This window comes from Manihot esculenta, chromosome 11 (genome assembly GCF_001659605.2).
Source record: "Manihot esculenta cultivar AM560-2 chromosome 11, M.esculenta_v8, whole genome shotgun sequence".
Taxonomy (NCBI): Eukaryota; Viridiplantae; Streptophyta; class Magnoliopsida; order Malpighiales; family Euphorbiaceae; genus Manihot; species Manihot esculenta.
This window is the reverse complement of record NC_035171.2, coordinates 4,228,861-4,252,719: the sequence shown is the minus strand read 5'-3', so window position 1 is coordinate 4,252,719 and position 23,859 is coordinate 4,228,861. Positions and strand designations below refer to the sequence as shown.

At 37.7% G+C, this 23,859-nt stretch overlaps 1 protein-coding gene across 1 annotated transcript in view; it reads right to left on the bottom strand.

Moving 5' to 3' along the window:
• Positions 1–19,305, bottom strand: part of LOC110627913 (tyrosine-protein kinase JAK2) — a 65,909-nt gene extending 46,604 nt beyond the window's left edge. Inside the window, exons 1-8 of the mRNA XM_043962185.1 lie at positions 19,107–19,305; positions 18,636–18,995; positions 18,465–18,548; positions 18,261–18,331; positions 17,828–17,900; positions 15,698–16,042; positions 15,522–15,605; positions 15,327–15,397 (exon numbers count right to left, since the gene is read on the bottom strand). Of these exons, the coding sequence (XP_043818120.1) occupies positions 15,327–15,397; positions 15,522–15,605; positions 15,698–16,042; positions 17,828–17,900; positions 18,261–18,331; positions 18,465–18,548; positions 18,636–18,995; positions 19,107–19,140 (1,122 nt within the window). The 5' untranslated portion in view covers positions 19,141–19,305. The remainder of the gene's footprint in view (positions 1–15,326; positions 15,398–15,521; positions 15,606–15,697; positions 16,043–17,827; positions 17,901–18,260; positions 18,332–18,464; positions 18,549–18,635; positions 18,996–19,106) is intronic.
• Positions 19,306–23,859: the final 4,554 nt, after the last annotated feature.

Here is a 23,859-nt window from a genome sequence, read left to right as displayed (position 1 = left end):
GTGACCATCACCTTCTCTTCAGAAGATGCTCAGGGTATTCAGACGCCCCATGATGATGCGCTCGTCATTGAGGCCGTCATTCATAATTATCGGGTAAAGAAGGTCTTAGTGGATGACGGGAGCAAAGTCAACTTGCTACCATATCGGGTTTTTCAACAGATGGGAATTCCGGAAGAACAGTTGGTCCGAGATCAGGCACCAATCAAGGGGATCGGAGGAGTACCGGTGCTCGTAGAAGGGAAGGTGAAGTTGGCTCTCACCTTAGGTGAAGCACCCAAAACTCGTACTCACCACGAGGTATTTTTAGTGGTCAAACTTCCGTTGAGCTATAATGTGATCTTGGGGAGGCCTGCGCTGTTCAATTTCGAAGCTGTCACCAGTATCAAGTATTTCGCGCTTAAATTTCCAACAGAAGAAGGAGTGGGAATAGTCCGGGGCAGTCAGGAAGAGGCAAGGGCAGTATACTTAGCCACAATAGCAGAACCAAGCTCCACTAGAAAAGCTCTTGACTCGGAAGTTCTAGAGGTTCGGGATGAGAAAACATAAGCCAGGACAGAACCGGTGGGGGAGCTGGAGATCTTCCCTTTGTCAGAAGCAGAGGCAGAAAAAGTCTTCAGTCTCAACGCCGGCCTCACTGAAGAACAAAAAGCTGAAGTCATGGCCCTGATCCGAGGACATGCGTCTAGTTTCGCCTGGAAACCCTCCGACATGCCTGGAATCGACCCTAAAGTAATGACACACAAGCTGAATGTACTCCCCAAGGCCAAGCCAGTAAAGTAGAAGAAGAGAGTAGTAGGAAGAGAGAAGCAGCAGGCCACCAGGGAGGAGGTGCAGAAACTCGAGGAGGCAGGCTTTATTAGGGAAGTTATGTACCCGCAATGGCTAGCAAATCATGTATTAGTCAAAAAAGCCAATGGCAAATATAGGATGTGCATAGATTTTACTGACCTAAATAAGGCCTGCCCTAAAGATTGTTATCCACTTCCTGATATTAATAAAATGGTCGACTCTACGGCCGGTTTCGATTATATGTCTTCTTTGGATGCTATGTATGGTTATCATCAAATCCCAATGGACAGGTCGGATGAGGAAAAGACCTCGTTCATAACTGAAGATGGAACTTACTGCTACAGAGCTATGCCATTCGGATTAAGAAATGCCGGGGCAACTTACCAAAGGTTGATGAATAAAATCTTCAAAAATCAGATTGGCAGAAATGTAGAGGTCTATGTAGATGATATGGTGGTCAAAAGCCCAAATTTCCAGCAGCACGTAGCAGACTTGAAGGAGGTATTCGGGGTATTAAACCAGTACAAAATGAAGTTGAACCCAGCAAAATGTGCTTTCTTTATTAGAGGAGGAAAATTCTTGGGATTCATGGTGAGCGGAAAAGGCATCGAGCCTAACCCGGAGAAGGTAGAAGCCATATTGAGAATGCCAGAGCCGACCTGCGTAAGGGACGTCCAAAGACTAACCGGAAGAGTAGTGGCACTCAACCGATTCATGTCAAGGTCAGCAGAAAAATGCTTACCATTTTTCAAAAAATTGAGGAAGGTGCCAAACTTTGAATGGACAGAAGACTGCCAAAAAGCCTTCGCAGAGCTTAAGGGATATCTCAGCTCGCCCCACGTGCTCAGTAGTCCTATGAAAGGGGAAGAACTCCTGATATATTTGGCAGCCTCAAAACAAGCAGTCAGCGCAGTGTTAGTAAGGGTGGAAGAAGGGGAGCAGAAACCCGTTTTTTACGTCAGCAAGGTACTCAGAGATACCGAGGTCGGATATTCGAACATTGAAAAAATGGCTTACGCCCTATTGCTAGCAGTCCGGAAATTCAAAGTATACTTGGAAGGCCACCAAGGAGTTGTGATGACAGACCAACCCTTAAAGAAGATCTTACGCAGGCCAAAAACTTCGGGTCGGATGTTGGCTTGGTCCGTAGAGATCAGCCCTTACTGTCTAGAATATCGACCTAGGACAGCCATAAAATCTCAAGTTTTGGCTGACTTCATAGCAGAGTGCTCATTCAACGAGGAGTAGGGAGGATCATCCTCGGGGATAACAGGACAGGAACGTGAGGGGGAGCCTCATCCAGAGTTTAACTGGAAGTTGTATGTCAACGGAGCATCAGGCACTGAGGGCAGTGGTGCCGGAATAATGCTTAAGGGGCCAGAGGATTTTAAGGTATGTTACGCCTTACGTCTAGAGTTCAAAGCCTCGAATAATGTGGCAGAATATGAAGCCCTGATAAATGGGATGTTGGTGGCACTGGAGGTGGGAGTAACCGATCTCGAGATAAACAGCGACTCTCAGCTGGTGATCAACCAAGTAACAGGGATGTATCAGGCTAGAGACCCCCTTATGCAGAGTTACCTGGCTAAAGTAAAAACTTTAGAAGCCGAGCTCACAAGTCGAGGAGTAACCATCAGGTTTCAAAGAATACCCCGAGAGGAAAATGAGGAAGCAGATCTGCTTAGCCGATTATCCAAAGAAGAATTGGAACAGCTTCCCGATGAAGTGTACATACAACATGTCCATACACCTGCTTTTAATAAAACTAATACGATATTGCAGGTGGAACAGAATCCGACTTGGATGACCCCTTACTTAGAATACCTGGAGAAAGGTAAACTCCCCGAGGATAGAGATGAAGCCAAAAAGATAGCAGCTCGTGCCGCTAACTACCAAGCAATAAGGGGGACCTTGTACAGAAAAGGAAAGTCCAGTCCGTGGCTCCGATGCGTGAGCCCGGAAGAGGCTACGAAGGTGATGGAAGAAATACATAGAGGCCTGTGTGGAGCCCACGAGGGAGGAGGGACATTAGCTAATAAAGTATTCCGGCAAGGGTATTATTGGCCCACTGTTAAAAAAGAAGCAGAAGAGTTCGTCCGAAGGTGCGACGTATGCCAGAGATTTGCCAATGCCATCAAGACTCCAGCCACTCCTCAGGCCAACATATCCAGTCCATGGCCTTTCTCGCAATGGGGAATTGACATCCTGGGACCTTTCCCCAAAACCACGGGGCAGAGGAAATTTGTAGTGGTGGCTGTAGAGTACTTCTCAAAATGGCCAGAGGCAGAAGCAATAGCCACAATCACAGCTCGAAAGATGATAGATTTTGTGTGGGGGCATATCATCTGCAGATTTGGTGTACCCAGAGTGCTTATTTCAGATAATGGCCGACAGTTTGATTGCAGCACCTTCAGAGCTTTCACCACAAACATGGGCATCTGGCATAAATTCTCCTCTGTGGCTCATCCCCAAACTAACGGCCAAACAGAGGTCACCAACAGAGCCATCCTACAAGGATTAAAAAAGCGACTAGATGGGGCAAAAACAAATTGGGCAGAAGAACTCAACAGCATCCTGTGGGCACTCCGAACCACCCCTAGAGCACCCACTAAAGAAACGCCTTTCGCACTTGCCTATGGTACAGAGGCCGTAGTCCTAGTTGAGTTGCAGATTCCTACTCATCGAGTCCAATTTGCTAGTGAGAGCGCTAACGATGACAAGCTAAGAAGCAACCTGGATGCCCTTGAGGAAATCAGGGAAGAAGCCCAAATCCGAACTGCCGCCTATCAACAACGGGCAGCACGATACTACAACCAAAAGGTTAGAGAAAGAAGCTTGAAAGTAGGAGACCTGGCCTTAAGAAACCTGGAAGCCACAGGAAAAAGGGCGGCAACTGGTAAGCTAGCACCGACCTGGGAGGGCCCTTTCAAGGTAACAAAAGTAGTCCGGCCAGGAGTATACCGGATTGAAGATATGCAAGGGAACCATGAGCCCCACGCTTGGAATATTCAACATCTAAAGAGGTATTTCCCCTGATATAGTTGTAGAAAAAAACATTGTATTCTGATAAATATGATGGAAACAAGTTATTTATACAATGAGATTATCTTTATTATCATGAATAATATTCCTCCAGGAAAAAGAAAAGTAGGTGTACAGGATCCCCTAGATTTCCTGACACCACAAACCAAAGTGAGAGCACAAACAACCGGCGAGGCCCCGAGGTCATCCCGAAAATACAAAAATGACCAGGATCCCGTAAGATCTCCTGGAGCACAAACAGCCGGCGGGGCCCCGAGGTCACCCCGGAACAAAAATGACCAGGATCCCGTAAGATCTCCTGGAGCACAAACAGCCGGCAGGGCCCCGAGGTCACCCCGGAACAAAAATGACCAAGATCCCGTAAGATCTCCTGGAGCACAAACAGCCGGCGGGGCCCCGAGGTTACCCCGGAACAAAAATGACCAGGATCCCGTAAGATCTCCTGGAGCACAAACAGCCGGCGGGGCCCCGAGGTCACCCCGGAATAAAAATGACCAGGATCCCGTAAGATCTCCTGGAGCACAAACAGCCGGCGGGGCCCCGAGGTTACCCCGGAACAAAAATGACCAGGATCCCGTAAGATCTCCTAGAGCACAAACAGTCAGCGGGGCCCCAAGGTCACCCCGGAACAAAAATTACCAGGATCCCGTAAGATCTCCTGGAACAAAAACAACCGGCGAGGCCCCGAGGTCATCCCAGAAATACAAAAATGACCAGGATCCCGTAAGATCTCCTGGAGCACAAACAGCCGGCGGGGCCCCGAGGTCACCCCAGAAATACAAAAATGACCAGGATTCCGTAAGATCTCCTGGAACAAAAACAGCCTGCAAGGCCCCGAGGTCGCCCCGGAAACACAAAGAAGACCGGGATCACCTAAGAACTCCCGGGAAAACAAAGTAAAAAACAGCTGGAGAAGGCCTTAAGACCATCTTTAAGCAAAAATTCTCCATATCATATGCAGGGACAATGCATAAAAATATAGTTCCGACCTCACAAAAAGATGCGTCCAAAGGCATCAAGGAAAGGCCAAACTCCGATCTCCCGAAGGAGCTCGGAGCACTATGGCCAAAAGGTACTAAACTTAAAAAGTGATCGCTGACGCTAAGCTCAGCTTACAAAGAGGCCTAGACAGCAAATAGCCCGGAAGATATCCAGGGATATACGAAGCATCACAAGCCATAGGCGTAAAAACCTAAGTGAAGAGTAAAGAGCCGAGCTCTCAGCTCGGATAAAAAAAAAAAAAAACATCCATACAAAGCTAAAGGACCGCGCTCATAACTCGAGTCCGTCGAATAGACATCCGAGCTCATAACCAAGGAAGCAGGAAAAAATTATTTACCTCCTCAACACTCATGTAATGAAAGGTTGAGGAGATCAAGGGGGCAATTTAGGAAGAAAGGACCTCAGCTTCATTTCCTGACAAGACAGAACTAAAAGCAAAAAGGCAGCCCTGCTAATCACCAGTAGAAGGTATGTGATCTGACTTATAAGTTCAGACAATTAGCTAAGAATCGAGCTCATGACTAAAGGCTAATCTAGTTCAGAAAAAGCTTATGAATAAAAATATACAATGTCAGCATTACAGTTACGAGAAGGAGAGATAAATTATAAAGCGAAAAATAGTTCAAAGAAATTAAAATTTCATTAAGAATACAGGACTGTTACAATCTACTTATCAGACGAGGTTGAAGGAAAGATAGTCCTTAAAGGACTTACATTTGTAAGAACATCCTCGCCTACATTATGTTTATTTACAACTATATCTGGAGGAAGCCCGGCATCTTTTGGGTCAGATGTCTTAGTATCAACAACAGGGGCAACCTCCAACCCTGGATTGAGGTCCTCCCCTTCAGATTCGGGGTCGCCTCCTTCAGACTCAAGGGCTCCCAGGTCCTCCCCATCCGACTCGGATTTTTCTTCGGAAGATACAGCCGACGGACCTCCAACGCGACAGTCCCCTCTAGGCATAGGGAAATCATCTTCTCCATACAACATCGGCTCACCATCAGAGTCCACTTCGGCCATACGAAGCTTTGCCAGAGGAGTATCAGGAGCATGTCTAGCCTCTCTTATACCGCGATTGTAACCAGTTACATACATGCGGAAGGCTTTCTGAAGAACAGTAGATTTCATGTCTGCAGAGGCTTTATATTCGTCAAGATGTGTTTCACAGGCCTCAGCTATAAATGCCTTCAACTTAGGAGAATCCTTGTAGTCCTGAAGGTGAGCTTCACAGGCCTGCTCAATCTTTCTTTTCAGCTCCTCCGACTCCTGATATTCTGCTAGACACCTCTCGCGTTCTAGCAGGACCTTGCCTTCAGCATGTTTCACCACCTCGAGCAGGGCCGAACATTTACGTTCCAAAGTCCTGACTTCATGGTTAAGCTGTTGATGGCGAAGTTGGGACTCCTCCGCCGATGAAGCCAGGACTCTGATACGTTCAGAGCTCGTGCTCAGCTCCTGCTCAAGGACTTCCACCCGAGCTAAGGCCCTCTCCTTCTGAACATTCACCTCATTCAGGCGAACTTGAAGTCCTTCAGAATCAGCCTTTAAGGCTTCATATTGGCACCGGACTTCATCCCTTTGACTTACAACCTCATCTCTTTCCTAAAGAGCCGCTGTCATAGAGGACAGCTGCTTTAAAACTTCTACACAACGAACTTCCACCTCAGCTGTCCTCTCATCAGACTCTTGGAGAACCCTGCGAGTACGAGACAACTCTACCTCCAGGGATTTGGTGTGCTCTACTGCCTCAGCCGCTCTGCCTTCAGCTCTTTTAAGGGCCTCCAAGGCAGAGTGCAACTCCACCTGGAGGGACTGGGAATGTTCCCGGGCAGCTATAAGATTGCCTCTGGTGTCATTGGTGGCAGATATATTCTCCTCCAGGCGCGCCTCTTCAATCCGGCGATCCACGGACTCTCGGAGGGAGTGGTCGCGAGTGTCCACCTCCATAAAAAGACCCGTCACCTAGTAAGAGAGGACAACCATCAAAAGAAAGAAATAAAGAAGACCAAAAGAGAGAGAAAAATAATTTACCATCAAAAGCATCTCCCTGATTGTATTCCCAAGCACTTCACGAGATCGGGATAGGAAGGATGCTTGCTCCTTGGTAGAACTGGCTAAAAAACCAGTAAGGGCAAGCAGGCGTGGATCCGAGGCCTCTGTAGCTCCGCCGAACATCCGTTCTCTAAGAAATTCGGCGACGGCATTGGCCGGAGATTGAGAAGTGATGTCCGCTGCGTTCAGAGTGTCGTTGTCAGTAGAAGACAATAGAGGTACAACAGGAACATTTTTTCCCTTCCCAATAGGAGGAAGGGCAGGAGAAGATCCTTTGGAAACCCTGGGCTTCTTCTGGACAGGAGGAGGGGCAGGTGTTCCATGAAACGCTGGACGCTTGTCCCCGGTTTTCCCTACGGAGTCTCCAGACTCAGACCTGACCCCCACAGGGGCAGGGGCATCCTTGGCAGGCGCCTCCAAGACGTCATCCTCCACAAGGACGATCTCTTTTCCCTTCCCAGGGGCCTCCTCATCCTCGGTAATGGGGGACTTAAGTTTTCCCCCTGACACCTCTTCAGAAGAACGAGCAAGACCCAACTGTGCCTGTTCGACGACCTCGGTCTGCTCCACAATGGCTAGAGAAACTCCCCTCACACCCTCTGAAGAACCTTGAGCAGACTTAGACTCTTCAATAGGCTTAATAGTCAAAGCCGACTTGCCACGACTAGAGGGCCGAGATGACTTAGAGCCTCGAGAGCTCAGCTTAGGATCTCGAGAGGAAGCCTTGGTAGGAGGTCGGCTAACTTTCTTGGAAGAAGCAACTTGAGCTACCTCTGCAGCGACCTCAGGCACAGAACGCCCAGCTCGAAGGGCATCAAAAATTGCATGCATATTATCCCGAAACAGGACTAAATTCTTCGGATGCCTAATCTCTTCCATTTCAACGACAGAAGCTGCAAAAACAAGAAACTATAAAGGATTAGCGCATTTTATAATATCACTTACAACAAAGAAACAGTCATTGGACAAGGCACTATACCCGTGTCCCGGATATCCCTAAGATTAGACACGAACATACACTTCTCGATGTCATACTTCTTTTCAACAGAAGTCAGTCGAAGCAATCCCACCTGCTCAATAAGGCTCAACCGGGGCAGGTCATTGCAGCCCGGAGGAACATCTTCCCAACTTAGATCCACTCCCCATGATAAGGCGGATTCTAATTTCAGCTCCGCCACAAGGAAATTCTCAACCCATCCCTTTATGGAATCCTTGTAGCCCGTGAAAAGAGACAACCCACTACGGGGGGAAAAATAATAGAAATTCTGAACCGCCCTAACGAGACGGAAGAAAGTGACGAACAGACAGGCCGTGGGTGTGAAACCCCAGCTTCGGCAGATGGATTCGAAACAACTCATGAACAGAATAGAATTTGGGGATAACATCCGAGGGGTTACCCCGAAGTATTGGAAAACCTCGACAAAAAAAGGAGTAAAAGGGAAAGGTAGACCGAAATCCCTTTGTTTGAGAAAAAAGACTATACAACGCCCCCTCTGGGGATCCATCAAACCAGGGGGGAGGGTTTGGAAGAACTATCCTTTCATTTTGGAAAGGAGCTCGAATAAGATAAAGCGGAGTATCTTGATACCTCCGAGAAATATGTTTATTTATGGTCGAAGAAGTGATATGCGACCTAAGATTAGCGACATCCGGGAGCTTTGGACCCTCCATGGAAGAGCAGAGAAGCGTACTTGAAAACGCAATAGGGTGAAAAAAATAGAAGAAGTTGCAGGAAAACAGAGAGCAGAAGAGAGCGAATTTCTTCAGAAGACAGAGAGAATTCGAAGTGAAAGGCAATAATGAGATGAAACGTTGTTCTGAGCAGTTTTGTCTTGGAGCGGCGCGATCATTAATTGCTCTCGAAGTTTACCCTCTCAACGGTTAGATAATAACTGGCGAGAAGGTAAAGGGGCAAGGAGATGACCGCTGGGCTTCTCCACCCCTACAAAGGGCCAGGCCCACGACAATAGCCCATCAGCCGAAGGCCCACACGCTATTCGCATAAAACAAACTCAAGTTGTCAAAACTTTGAAACCGAGCTCCAGTCGAATCTCTCCCTCAGGACGACCTGACACGCAAAATGCACATCATCACCGCTCAGGCAGTAAAAACTAAGGAAAAAGAGTAAGTCATAGAAAGACCCAAGGAGACAAACAGGGGGAAGCATGATAAAGGTCAGACCAGCCTATCACCTAAGAAGGATCATCATTAAACAAAGGCCAGGAGCCTAGAACGAAGCGATGAAGACGCCTTGGAATCTTACAAAGTTATGGGTCAGAAGCTTAACCCATTGATTAAAAGCAAAGCTCACAGGTCGGTTAGTCCAGCTCGGAAAAAGTAAAATAGAAAGCTAAGGGAACTTAGAGCTCGGATCATTGAACACAGACAGAGCTCACAGGTCGGATTAGTCTCGCTTGGACAGAGTAAACCGAAAGCAAGCTCACAGGTCGGTCGGTACAGCTCGGAAAAAGCAAACTGAAAACTCAGACTGACTAAATGGATTCCAGGTCGGATCAATTAAAAAGCAAGAAGGAAAAAACAATATCGTAGACTTCTCAGAGAAAACCACGAAGAACAGTCTCAACATCTCATTCATAATAAAGAAGGAACAGTTCGGATATGAACGAAAAAATGAAAGTTTCATTACAGCACGTTACGAATACCCACATTACAGAATAAAAAGCTATCCTTAGAGGATTTACATGATCAGATACGTCGTCTATGTTTACATCACTATCACCTATCATACTATCTTAGTTTTCGATACAAAGGAACTCTTGAATACGGAAAACGAGCTCTGTAGGTCGGTCGAGCCCCGCTTCGTTATTATAGGGGAACTGAACAAGTTGATTCCCATAAGCATTTCTCACTGTTCCCCTATAGGTAAACATTCGGTTGCCCAAATGTGATACACGGTACATACGAACAAGCTCAGATATTATATGCTATTCGTATGCCACGCATGAAAAACATAAGTCTTCGAGTTACGGCTTCAAGAAGATCACAGAGCATATATTCGAAGGCATCGACGGAAGCTTGACTGAGTGCAGCAGATCTCTGCCCCTCATAATACGGGTACTCCACACCAAAGGGGACAATAAATTGATCATTTTCGCCACCTCCATTTATATCAAAAGCAGACAACAAGGACATCGGGGAAATTTCCTTCTTGAAGGAAGGAAAAGTCACAACAGACCCCTCAACAGCCCATAGCCTCTTTGGAGCTCGAACATTAACTAGAGGAGGAGGCCAGTCCGACGATCCGGGTAAAACAATTTCAACGACCTGCCAAATGGCTCCACCCATCAACCGCCCTACTAGGAGGACCTCAGAAGCAACCTTCAGACTCCCTCGAGGTAATATCAGATTTTCGAGAGGTTTGGACTGACCCATCTTTATCTCAGGTACCGCAAAAAGTTCCAAGCAGAGACAAGTCAGGATAATCTTTTGTCGAGATAATGAAAGCAAGATTAAAGCAAACTCCTGGGGCAACAAAGCAATGAAGCCCCAGGCTCACCTCAATCCGTTTGAAGAAGTCTCCTTTGCAGAAAAAACAGGAGAATCTTGCTGGAAGGAAAGACTCCTTTTCTCCGACAAAGGGCCTAGAAGTGAAGAGGAGTCAACACTGATATACACTCAAAATCTGAAGTCTTAGCGCAAAGTAACTCTAGACTCTAAGCCCACAATGTCAGGATCTTTAAAAGATATTCATGGAAAAGGAAAAAGAAGTATGTCCAGGCGATAACGACAGGAAAGTAAAGAAGAGCAGAGTATCTGAGAGGTAAGAAAAGGCCAGAAAGGGAAAGAGGCAGATAAGATTCAAGAAATGAGGAATGACAAAAAGATGAAAGGGAGTTATAAAGGCATCTGTACGTGAATAGACGCGGTCATAATGGTTCTCGATATTCACCCCCTCGGCAGTCAGAGCAATAACTACCAAGAAGGTGAAGGGGCAATTGATGACCGCTGGATTTCCCTACCCCCAATCCTGGGCCCAGATTATGGCCACGGCCCATGAAAGGAAGGCCCGCATGCCCTCTCAAGACAAGCCCAGATCATCAGACCCCTGAGGCCGGACTCCACCAGATTCTTCCTCATCGAGATCGGCCCAGCCCATATAACCTTCCCATGGATTCCTTCTCCTCCTGGGTTCAGCGTCCAACCCAGCTCTCGGCCCAGCCTAGAATCCAGAACGAGACTCATCATACAGCCTGGCAGATCCGCTCGAATGTACGCACGGGGGAGAATCAGAGGCCGTTACGCATGGAGCAGGCGCCTGATTCCCTCGTACGCCCATATCTGTATGGCAGAGACGCGTGGCCCAATCATGGGAGAGCCGTTATACGTCACCAGCAAGCAGAACGAAAGGATAAAAGGGATACCCCTTTAGAGAGATGGACTAAACTTTATTTTTCAATACCAAAACCCTTGTAAAACCCTATTCTATTGGATCTCAGATAATCAATATGGATTTTGATTATTTAATTAATAATGAAATTTATTTGTATTGTTATTCAAAATAAATGCAAAAAGTAATTAAACAATTTAATAACTTGGTGGGATACTTTGACTAAAAATTTTGATTTGGAATTTTCTAAGAAAAATTGAGATCTTTTTATCCGTATTGCAACTTCGATACCACTTAACCATAAAAACTTTATTTTTTATTCTCCATTAATAAAATTAATAACTGTATAATTAAAATTTAATCAACATGCTACGTCGACTAGTTTATCTAATAGAAAAAAGTCTATTGGATAAAAAGATATAAAAATTTATGACTTTTTATATTTATATTCTAATTTTAAAATTTTATACAATAAAATTAATCTTTTCACATTTATCTTAATTTTATCTATTAATATAAATCAATTTTGATAAAAAAAATTTTTAGTTTATATGTTATATCACATATTTTTGAAAGGTCTATTGAATAAAAAATTTAAATATTTATATTAATTCATATTTATATTCAAAATTTTAAATTTTAAATAATAAAATTAAATATTTTTTCAATTTATTACTATTATAATTAAAAAAATTAAATTAATTTAAAAAAAAAAGTTAACAGTAAAATATAATATAGTCTCTAAAATTTTATTTAATTAATAGTACAAACCCCTAAAATTTTTTATAATCAGTTCCAAAAGCTTAACATTGAAAAAATAAACATCAGATTTATCAAAATACTTTTTCAATTTCATTGATAATGAATCTTCATAGCTGCAATTAAATTAGTACAATTAAAATTTGTATTTCAATTTCATGCTTGTTTGGAAGGAGATACAATCGAGTCCTATGAGAGTTAAAGTTTGTTTGGACATTCGGCAACCTTTGAAACGGCGGAAGAAGTTTGTTGGAGATGATGGTATTGTGTTTACTGTGAAGTTTCAATACGAAAAACTTACTATTTTTTGCTATCTATGTGGGAAATTAGGTCATGTGGAGGTTTTTTGTGACTTGCGGCTGACTTTGAAGAAAGAAGATATCAAGTTTGGTTGAGGTGATTTCCTCAGAGTACCTGTTCGTCGAAACCAGAGATCAACAAGCCTATGGCTGCATGATTTCGGCAATTCTGCTCCGCCAGGATTTGTATCAAGCTTGGACAATTTTAGTTGGTTTTGTCAAGTTGATGGGACTTTGTTTTAAGTTCAAGATTTTATTGGTTACGGTTTTGTTGTGGAAAACTCTGAGAGTATATTTCAACATTGTGTTTCTGATTTCTCGGAAGATAATGGTACGCTGGTAATTGTTGAAGTTTTAGCTCTTCATCACTGTTTGCTCTTTACGATAGAATTTTTGTCTTTTAATGGTTACATTCTTATGGACTGTTTGCAGGTGATTCAAACTCTTCAATTTCCACATTTAGACATTTTTGAACTGGATTTGATTTTGAATAATTGTAAATCTTTGTTAGATTCTAAAACTAATATTTCTATTAAATGAATTCATTTTCATGCCACTCTATCTGCTTATACTTTGTCTAGAGAATTTGTTAGGCATGATCGTCTCTCTGTTTGGGATGACATCCCTCTTTATTTGATAAATTCTTATTAATACAATCATTATTTTTACTTAAAAAAAATGATAAAATTAAATATTTTTTCAATTTATCACTGTTATAATTAGAAGAATTAAATTAATTTTAAAAAAGTTAACAATAAAATATAATTTAATCTCTAAAATTTTATTTAATTAATAGCACAAATCCCTAAAATTTTTAGAAATCAGTCCCAAAAGCCTAACACTGAAAAAATAAACATCAGATTTATCAAAATACTTTTTCAATTTCATTGATAATAAATCTTCATAACTGCAATTAAATTAGCACAATTAAAATTTGTATTAATTTTTTTTTAAAAAAACTAATATCTTCAAATAGGGAGTCCTAATTTCTTTTGGTAAAAATTTACATGTGTGACATTTAAAAATAGATCGTATTATTCACTAATGGTTTATTATTGAATTATCAATGAAAAAAAAATCTTTTGAAATTCGTACAATAATGTTTGATGTTGAAATTAAATAAAAGAGAATTACTTTTTAAAATTTGCGCATATTTAATATAGAGAATAATGTAATAAGTTATCGACTAAAAAAAATAATAAAAAGAGAAAAATTTAAAATGATAAATGAGAATTCTGGTCTATTAAAAATAAGATGAGAAAGGTTTAAGGTTTTTATTAAATGTAACATATTCATCTTCTCCTAAAGGCAATGGGTTTGGGAAAACAATCCATCTCATGAAATGAAGTTTCTGGAATGATGTTGGAGGAACCATAACTTGTTGCTTCTGTTGGTCGTCGACTGGCATGTCCACGATCTCGTGTACCATAATTATTAGTTTCTTCAATGATAAAAGGCTTGAGGCTAGGTTTGGGCTCGTCTGCTTCCTAAAAAAAAAAAATAGTGCAGCTCTATAAGGAGAAATATTATTAAAGGAAAAAAGCAAAATCACCGAGTAGATGAACTTTTAGATTTATGCTTTAAAGCTTTAAGGTAAAATATTCATCATAGTTTTTACAGTTTGTTTGAATAATTATAAGATAAAAATTATATTTCATTAATATGTTATCAATTTTGACTAAAAAACTAATTTATTCTACATTTCAAATTAAAAAAATTAATATTTATGCAGTTGAAAATCAACATTTATTTCTAATGTTAAGACATGATAGAAATTAAATGAAAATTAATTTAGGCATCAATTAGATCAAGCTTCAGTATAAATATGCATATAATTTCTAATAAATTAACATAAAAGAGTATAGAATAATACTCGATTGCAATTCATGATCGTATAATTCTTCTGGAGGCAATATTCCTTCAAGAACTAGACATATCTACATGACATAACAATAAAATGATTACAAATTTTGAGATAATATATATAGTTTTGAAATTACTTATGTGAAAAATTTTACCTTTTTCATCGTTGGACGAGAGTTTGGACGTTGATTTATACAAGAATTAACACAAGAAACCATTCGATACATTTGTTCGTGGTCAAAGGATTGTAAATTGAAATCTACAAAATTTGTATATTCTCCCTCCAAAACCTTTTTAATATGATGATTTGCCTACAAGATATAGATTAAAAAATTATTTATTAATGGATCATAAATGCATTGGATTAAAATCTAAAAAACTCCAATTGAGATATAAATTCAAAACTTTTTAAGTGGTAAATAGAATTTTTATATCACAGTTTTATTAATGCAAATAGAGCCATACCCAAGTAACAATGTCGATGATATTGTCTATAGGTTTTCTTCCGGTAATCAGTTCTAAAAGTGTAACTCCAAAAGAATAAACATCGGATTTATCAGAGTATTCTCTCAATTTTGTTGTCAATGGATCTTCGTAACTGCAATGAAATTTGTTAAGATTTTTAATACCATCAAGTTAAGAAGTACTAATATTTTTTTATGTATTATTTTATCTATTTTAATATTTATTTTATTTTAAATTATTTTAAGAGAATATAATACTGGCATTGAAAAAATAGAAAATAATAGCAATACAATTAAATGATAGAAAGAAAATTATATCTTACACATGAGTTCCCATAACTGATGATTTGGATATGTGAGTAGCACCGTCGGTAAAAAATTGAGCAAGTCCAAAATTTGTTATCTAAACAAATGATTTAAGTTGATTAAGAAAATATTATATCATGAAAAAAAGACAAAAAACCTACTAAGGTTGATTTACTAATGTTTTTTTATAAGCAATCAATTTTATTACAAAAAGTCCAAACTAAAAAAGAATTAGAATCCAGATTTATTAATTAATTACAAAAAATCAAATTATGTAATTAAGGAGTTCACATAATTTTTCAATATTGTTCAAAAATAAAATTTCGGTATTCAATAATTAAAATTCTGTATATAGTGATGATATAAATAAAATGTTTATTTATTATAAAATTACCTTACCTTAGGTTCAAAATCTTCATCAAGAAGAATATTATCCGGTTTCATATCTAAATGAATAATTTTAGGATTACCTAAAAAAATATAAAATATAAATGTTTGAGATAAAAAAATTAATATAAATAAAAATAAATAAATAAATTCACACTCAAAAGCTAAAATCCTGCCAAATAAGAATGTGTAGTAGTATATACTCACAGTGTTCATGTAAATATTCCAATCCTTTCGCACAACCTACGGCGATCTTCATTCTTTTTTCCCAGTCCAAAACATCCCCACTTCCTACAACACCATTTGTAATTTTTAAGATTTATCATGTCATATTGATTAGTTATACGAACATAAAAGTAAAAGAAGGGATATATGGAACTCACCATGTAATTTAGATCTCAAGGACCCATTTGGAAAATACTTAAAAATAAGCAATCTATTGGCTCCATGAATACAGTAACCAACCAGTTCAACGAGGTTTTTGTGACTGATGCTTTTGACGACCATAATCTCCCTCTCCAAACCTTCTTCGAATTGTACATCCGGAAAATCAAGTCTCTTAATAGCACGGATCTCACCATCTAAGGATGCCTTGAAAACATGATCAAACCTGCCTCGACAAATTAGGTTATTGAGCGAGAAATTATCAGTTACCCTTGCTAGTTCACCGTATGAATATGACTTTGGCCCAATAGTCTTCTCAGGAGATGAGCCAGATTCATTCTGATCTGTGCTTAGTGACAATCAATAAACAAGATGTATATAATATAAGTAAATCATTATGTTTCACAATCTTTTAAAAGAAAATTTAACAACTTCAAAATAGCAAATGGTTTCATGGCCATTGATAATATATATTTTTTTCTTATGAAGAATTATTCCTATTTATTTACTTTTCCTTAAATAATAAAAGAATAATATGTAAAATTAATAAATAAGTCAATGAACTTGTAAATTGACTAAAATGTTAACTATTTAATACAAAAATCCAATTTATATATTGATTCCTAATTAATAAATTAAATATTTATAATTTATTTTTTTAATTCTAAAAAACTCTTAACCGATTTAAATGTAAATGTAATTACATATTCATTTTTAAGAAATAATAAATGAAATATGGTAATTCTTAATTTTGCACTTTTCATATATATAAGGGAACAAAGGAGGTTTTCGGTTTTCGGGTGATAAATGATTTTTTTGTTCTTGTCTCCTATAATTATTAAAAATAACGAATAAGATAAATCATAATTCTATAAATAATTATATTCAAATAAAATTATATTTTTAATCCTGAAATATTCAGTACTATATATATTAACTATACGTTTTAATTCAATGATTAACAAATTTAACGATTAAGAAATTATGTATGAACTTTTAGATTTATGTTTTAAAACTTTAAGATAAAGTTTTCGTCATTGTTTTTACAGTTTGTTTGAATAATTATAAGATAAAAAATATATTTAATTAATATGTATCAATTTTGGTTAAAAACTAATTTATTCTAAATTTCAAATTAAAAAACTTATTTTTGACAGTTGAAAATTAAATGACAATTTAGGCATCAATTAGATCTATAAATATGCATATAATTTATAATAAATTAACATAAAATAATATGAACCTTTATATATCATACTACATTGCAATTTGTGATTGTATAATTCTTCTGGAAGCGATTTTCCTTCAAGAACTAAACGTATCTACATGACATATATAGCAATAAAATAATTATAAGTCAATTATGTAATAGGCTTCCACATAATTATATTGAAAGATACTTTAATTAAATTAATTATAGAAACAACTTTTACCTTTTCCATTGTTGGACGAAATTTTGGAGATTGATTTAAGCAAGAATTAATACAAGAAACCATTCTATGCATTTCTTCGTCATCAAAAGATTGTACTCTAGAATCTACAAAATTTGCATATTTTCCATGTAAAGCCTTTTTAATGTGAAGATTTGCCTACAAGATAAAATATATATATATATATATATATATTTATTAATTAAATGCACTAGATTAAAATCTAAATAGCTCCTATTCAAATCTAAATTCAAAATTTTACTTTTTTAAATGACTATATATCGATGAGAAAAAAAAAAATCTTTATGTCATAGTTTTTATTAATGCAAATAGAGTCATACCCAAGTAACAATATCAATGCCATGATCTAAAGGTTTTCTTCCGGTAATTAGCTCTAAAAGTGTAACACCAAAAGAATAAATATCAGATTTATCAGAATACTTTCCCAATTTTATCGTCAGTGGATCTTCGTAACTGCAATTGAATTGTCACAATTAAAATTCATATAGATTTTCTTTAAGAAAATAATATCTTCAAATTAAGGAGTTTTAATTTATTTTTATGTGCTTTTTTTGTTTTAATTTTCATTTTAGAGTAGATAATAATTACAGTGAAAATGAAAAAGACAATAATAGTAATGCAATTCTTTTATATATAAAAAAATAATTAAATATAGAAAGAAAGTTATATCCTACGTACACTTGGGTTCCCATAACTGATGATTTGGATATGTGAGTAGCAACACCCGTAAAAAAATGAGCAAGTCCAAAATCTGTTATCTAAACAAATGATTTAAGTTGGTTAATAAATTTATTATGCCATTTATAAATAATGTATATATTAATTTAAAGGTGAATATGTTATTTTTGCACTAAATTTCATGAATATACTCTTTTTTTTTTAATTATAAAAAAAAACAAAAAATCTATTAAGATTGATTAAAGGAACTCACCTAACTATTAGAAACTCACTTTTCAATCTTTGAAGAATTTCAATAAAATTATCTTCTCTTATATCGTTTTATACAAACAATGAGTTCAATTCAAAAAATAAAATTTCTCAGTAATCAAGATTCACTATATATATGTGATAGATATAAATAAAATATTTATTTATTATAAAATTATTTTACCTTAGGTTCAAAATGTTCATCAAGAAGAATATTATCCGGCTTGATATCTAAATGTATAATTTTAGGTTTACCTGAAAAAGATACGGAGAAAATATAAAATTTTGAGAGAAAATAAATTATCACAAAAAATAAAAAATAAAAAATAAAATCACTCTCTAAAGCTAAAATCCTGCCAAGTAGGAATATGTTGTACTACATACTTACAGTGTTCATGTAAATATTCCAATCCTCTTGCAGAACCTATAGCAATATTCATTCTTTTTTTCCAGTCTAAAACATTCTCCTTCCCTACAAAATCAAAACCATTTGTAATTTGCAAGATTAATTATGTCGCATTAGTTACATGAAACGTAAAATAAAGGATATGGGACTCACCATCTAATTTAGATCTCAAAGACCCATTTGGAAAATACTTTAAAATAAGCAATCTATTGGCTCCATCAATGCAGTAACCAATCAGTTCAACGAGGTTTTTGTGACTGATGCTTTTGACGACCATAATCTCCCTTTCCAAATCTCCTTCGGACTCTACACCCGGATAATCAAGTCTCTTGATAGCACGAGTCTCGCCATCTAAGGATGCCTTAAAAACATGACCAAAACCACCTCGACCAATTAGGTTATTGTGCGAGAAATGACCAGTTACCGTTGCTAGTTCCTCGTATGAATACCGCTTTGGCCCAATGCGATCATAATTCTCAGATGCAGATGGAGATGAGCCAGATTCATTCGGATCTGTGCTTAGTGACCATAGAATAAACAACATGCCTCAATTAGTTTATGAAATCAAAGCTCCATGAAACAATTACTATTTGGTACAACAGTTTCAGCTAAAACAATTAATACCTCTAGTTTCCATCCGGCGATCTGCTCCGTTCATCCCCAAGCTAGAGGTCGTAAGAAGTTGCAAACTTATGCAACCACGAGCAGAGGTTTCTTGCAAGTATATTGAGTGTGAATGAATGGACAGAGATAGAGAAGGAGATGTAGGAAGGATGATGGAAGACAGTAGGTAACTTTAGCATTCAGACCTTCGTTGTCCTTTAAAAAAAAAATATAGATATATAAACAATGTTGACGTTGAGCGTAGAATAGGCAGCATGTGGCCTCCAGCGGCCAGTCAATGTCATTTTGTGCAACGCATATAAATTTATTAATGAGTTTCTTTTTATTTTTTATTTTTTGAAATGGAATGAGTTTCTTTTTATTAATGCGCAGCAAGTGGTAAATATTTTTTTAGTGATAAATAGACATGGGCTCATGGGTCCCATCAATGACTTAATGCAACAATCAGAAAGTATCCATTATTTAAACCAAAAAATAATTAATAGTGACATTTTATTAATTGACTTTATAAATAATGTTATTCTTTTATCTCTTATAAATAAATAATTTTAATAAAATTTATTTACTTTATTGTGATTGGGGTTTTGGTATATACTTTATAATTCTTTTTATTTCACTGGAAAATAAAATAGAAAATTCAATTTAAAAAATAGTAAAAGAGGAAAAATAATATAAATAGATGAAAAGTAAGAGGTAAAAGTAGTTTATCAATTTTTCTTTTCCCTTCATTTATCTATCTTAATTATCCCTTTTTTTTTTCAAATTATTAAAATTTTTAAAACCTCACTCCCTATTGATATATTTTTATGTGTATTATGCATGACTTCTAAAGTGCATTTTACTTTTAACTTATTTAAAAAAAAAAAAGAAAAACTTCAATGATTAAGGTTTCTTTATGCTTTATATTAAGATTCAACTCAAGGGATAGAGAGAGAAAATCAAATTCAGTAATTGACATATTAATTTGGTGTTGAGGGCAATAGAAAATTATGAAAATAAAAAATTAAATATAAAAGTCTCATAAAGATAGCAAGTTAACGATCTGGATGGTGATATCTAATTCATATGGTGATGAATTTTTTTTCATTCGTCCTTTAATTTATATACTAACTAAAGGTTTATTTAAATTGTTAAATTACATTACGAATTTAATTTAGTAATAAATACATTTAATTAAATTTTAAAAAGTTTGAGATTCAACATTTTATACCCATCTTTTTATTTAAAAAAATAAAAAGAAAAAAATCATGAAGTTTTTGTTATAATCTTTCTTTCAAATTTATGTGTACATATTTAATTTAAAACTATTACAGAAGGCAAGTTTTTATGAGATTTATAAATTATAAATCTATTTAATTATGAACATTTTATCATTTGAATTAGAAAAAAATGGCTACCGTATAACATACTTTGAACAAATATTGAGTTATATCATTTACATATATTAAATATGCATGAAGTTTTAGTATAAATTTAATTTAAAAAATGTCATTTTTGTTTTAGTCAAAAGGATATTTAAAATATAAAAGTTATATAAATTAACAATTAAGTTTATGTTTTTTAATAAATTATTTTTTAAGACAATGGAGAAGATAAGGTTGATCTCTCATACAGTATATGAATGTCTACACTCATGATAATGACTCTATCAATGGATAATTAATTTGAATCTTTAATTTCAGAATCAATGATGATTTTCATTAATTAATTAATTAATTTAAAAATTATTTGTTGCTATTAGTCTAATTAATACAGCTAATAGATGCCCTTTTGAATGTATAACTAATTGTTATTCCATTACTTATAAAATGTAATACCCGGCTAGACTCCGGCATCAGAATTCCTACCGTTCGGTGGAATCTCGGATATCGGAAACCTCTAGAAGGGAAAAATCATATTTTTATAAAATGTTTTAATATATTTCATGGGTTTGAACAAGAAAGAAATTAAGTTTTGAATGAAAATAGTCTTGAGAAGAAGACTCAGGTTCGGCCGCCGAACCTCAAGTTCGGCTGCCGAACATGCTTGCACTTCGGGAGTACTTTAGGCCCCCGAAGGCATAAGTGAGGGAAGTCCAAGTTCGGCCGCCGAACCTCAAGTTCGGCCGCCGAACATGGCATGCATGCGGAGGCACGTTAGGCCCCCGAAAGTGGCCTGACCAGCCACCTATAAAAAGGTCCCCTTGTCCGAATGGGTGAGCTTTTCTCCCCATTTTCGGCCAAGGTGAGTTCTCCGCCGTCCCTCGCCAATTTTGAGTTCTTTTCTTCAAATCTTTCATGATTTTCATGAGTTTTTACTTTGTTTTGAAGATTTTGAGCATTTAAACAAGTTTTGAGGCTTGAAAGACTTAGGAGCTCTTTTCCTTTGGTTTTCAAGTTTAGGTCGTCTCTCTCTCGATCTTCAAGAGGTAAGAGCCGATCTTGAGCTCATTGTATGTTTTAAACAAGTTTTAAGTTGATCTATGGGGTAGAAATGCATGTATAGGTTAGTTGAACTTTGTTAGGTTTTATGTGATTATATGGACAATGTGTGTTGGATATGCATGTTTGAGGTGTTGTAGTTAGGGTTTAAGTTAGTTTGAAGCCCCTAGGAGCTTATGTATGTCTTTATGTATGTTTTGATTGAGTTGTATGCTTGATTGGAGGGTTTGGGAGGAAAGTGTGCATTGAAGAGCTGTGTTTCTGCCCTTTGGGAGAAACCAGGTTCGGCAGCCGAAAGGACTTTCGGCCGCCGAACCTGTCTATGAGGCAAGCCTTTCGGCTGCCGAAGCCTGCCCCCGAAAATGGACTTTCGTCTCTGGAGGGCACTTTCGGCCGTCGAAGGTGCCGCCAAACCTGCATGACTTTCGGCTCTGGAGGGATTTTCGGCCGCCGAACCTGCCGCCGAAAGTGCCCTGTTCAGCCTTCCTTTGCATGTTTTATATGATTGTTTTATGGTGTTTTAGGGGGTTTTTGGGGAGTATTTTAGAGTCATGTTCTTGATGTTAGGTCCCTCATTTGAGTCCACCTGTGTAGGTTCGGACCTGAGGAACCGGGGACCCCAGCAGTGAGTCAGTCGCTTTAGAGTCAGTAGAGTTTCAGCCAGAGGTGAGTGGAATAAACACTTATGTTTAAAGCAATTAAATATTGATTTGAGCATGTTCATGCATCACGAATGCCATGTGATATTTTAGGTTGTTGCATTAGAATTCACGAATATGTTGCATTGCATAATTTGATGATGATGTGGATGGATGTTGGATGATCCTTAGTCCTCATTATGATACGATGTGATATGATACGGTATGGCATGGTATGGAAGTCCGGTTGACCCATTCTACGTCCCGGCACTTTGGAATGTTATGATATGTTATGTTTAAGAGAAATTCTAGTTGACCCATTCTACGTCCCGGCACCTTGGAATGTAGAGGACTATTGGTGACAATACCATCCTTGATATGATTTGTTTGTGATGTGTTGCATCTCATGAAAGCATGAAATCTAAATTGAATGTTATTATTCTGCTCACTGGACTTTATAGCTCACCCCTCTCCCTTAACCCCCAGATTTGCAGGTACAGGGTAGACCAGGAGGTCAGCAGGAGTAGAGTCAGGTTGTTTGTAATAGCTAGATGTGGACATGAATGTGATGTAATGTAAAAGTATGGTATAGAAATGCTATGTAATGATGATTATGGGAGTTTAGAGTTGTGCTTGACCATAGTATTATGTTAATCCCTTTCTAGTACATGATCTTAATGTTTAATGATGTTTATTGTGAACCAAACTTAATTTATGTTATGCCACCCCATTGGAGCATTGATGAGGACTCCTAGGTGGGGTTAATATTTATGATTATGTATAGTGCATGCACAGGTTGAGTTTGGTGAATGAATGTAAAGAAAAGTTCAAAATTTTTATGTATGATGTTGATCATGTATGGGATTAAACAGGTTCTCATGATGATTGTTTGGCTTGCTACGTGTAATACCCGGCTAGACTTCGGTATCGGAATTCCTACCGTCCGGTGGAATCTCGGATGTCGGAGACCTCTAGAAGGGTAAAACCATATTTTCATAAAATGTTTTAATGTATTTGATGATTTTAAGTAAAAAGGAAAATGAGTTTTTTTTTTGAAAATAACCTTGGAGGAAAACCCAGGTTCGGCCGTCGAACATGCAGGCATTTCGGGTGTGCCTTAGGCCCCCGAAGGCATAAGTGAGGGAAGTCCAGGTTCGGCCGCCGAACATGGCATGCATGCGGAGGCACGTTCGGCTCCCGAATGTGGCCTGGCCAGCCACTATAAAAGGGTCCCTTAGCCGAAATGGGCGAGCTTTTCTCCCCATTTTCGGCCAAGGTGAGCTCTCTACCGTCCCTCACCAATCTTTGAGTTCTTCCTTCAAATCTTTCACGATTTTCACAAGTTTTCATCTTGTTTTGAAGATTTTCAAGTTTTGAGCAAGTTTTGAGCTTGGAGACCCAAGGAAGTTGAAAATCTCCCATCTCCAAGATTAGGTCATCTCTCTCTCGATCTTCAAGAGGTAAGAGCCGATCTTAAACTCATTGCATGTTTTAAGTAAGTTTTATGGAGATCTATGGGGTAGAATGCATGTTTAGCTTATGGTTAAGTTTATGAGTTTATGTTGTGTTTTTGAACAATGTGGCTTGCAAATGCATGTTTGATGTGTTGTAGATGGGGTTTTAGATAGTTTGAAGCCCCTAGGAGCTTGTATGCTTGTGTATGTGTGTTGTAGAATAGGTTTATGCATGTTTGGT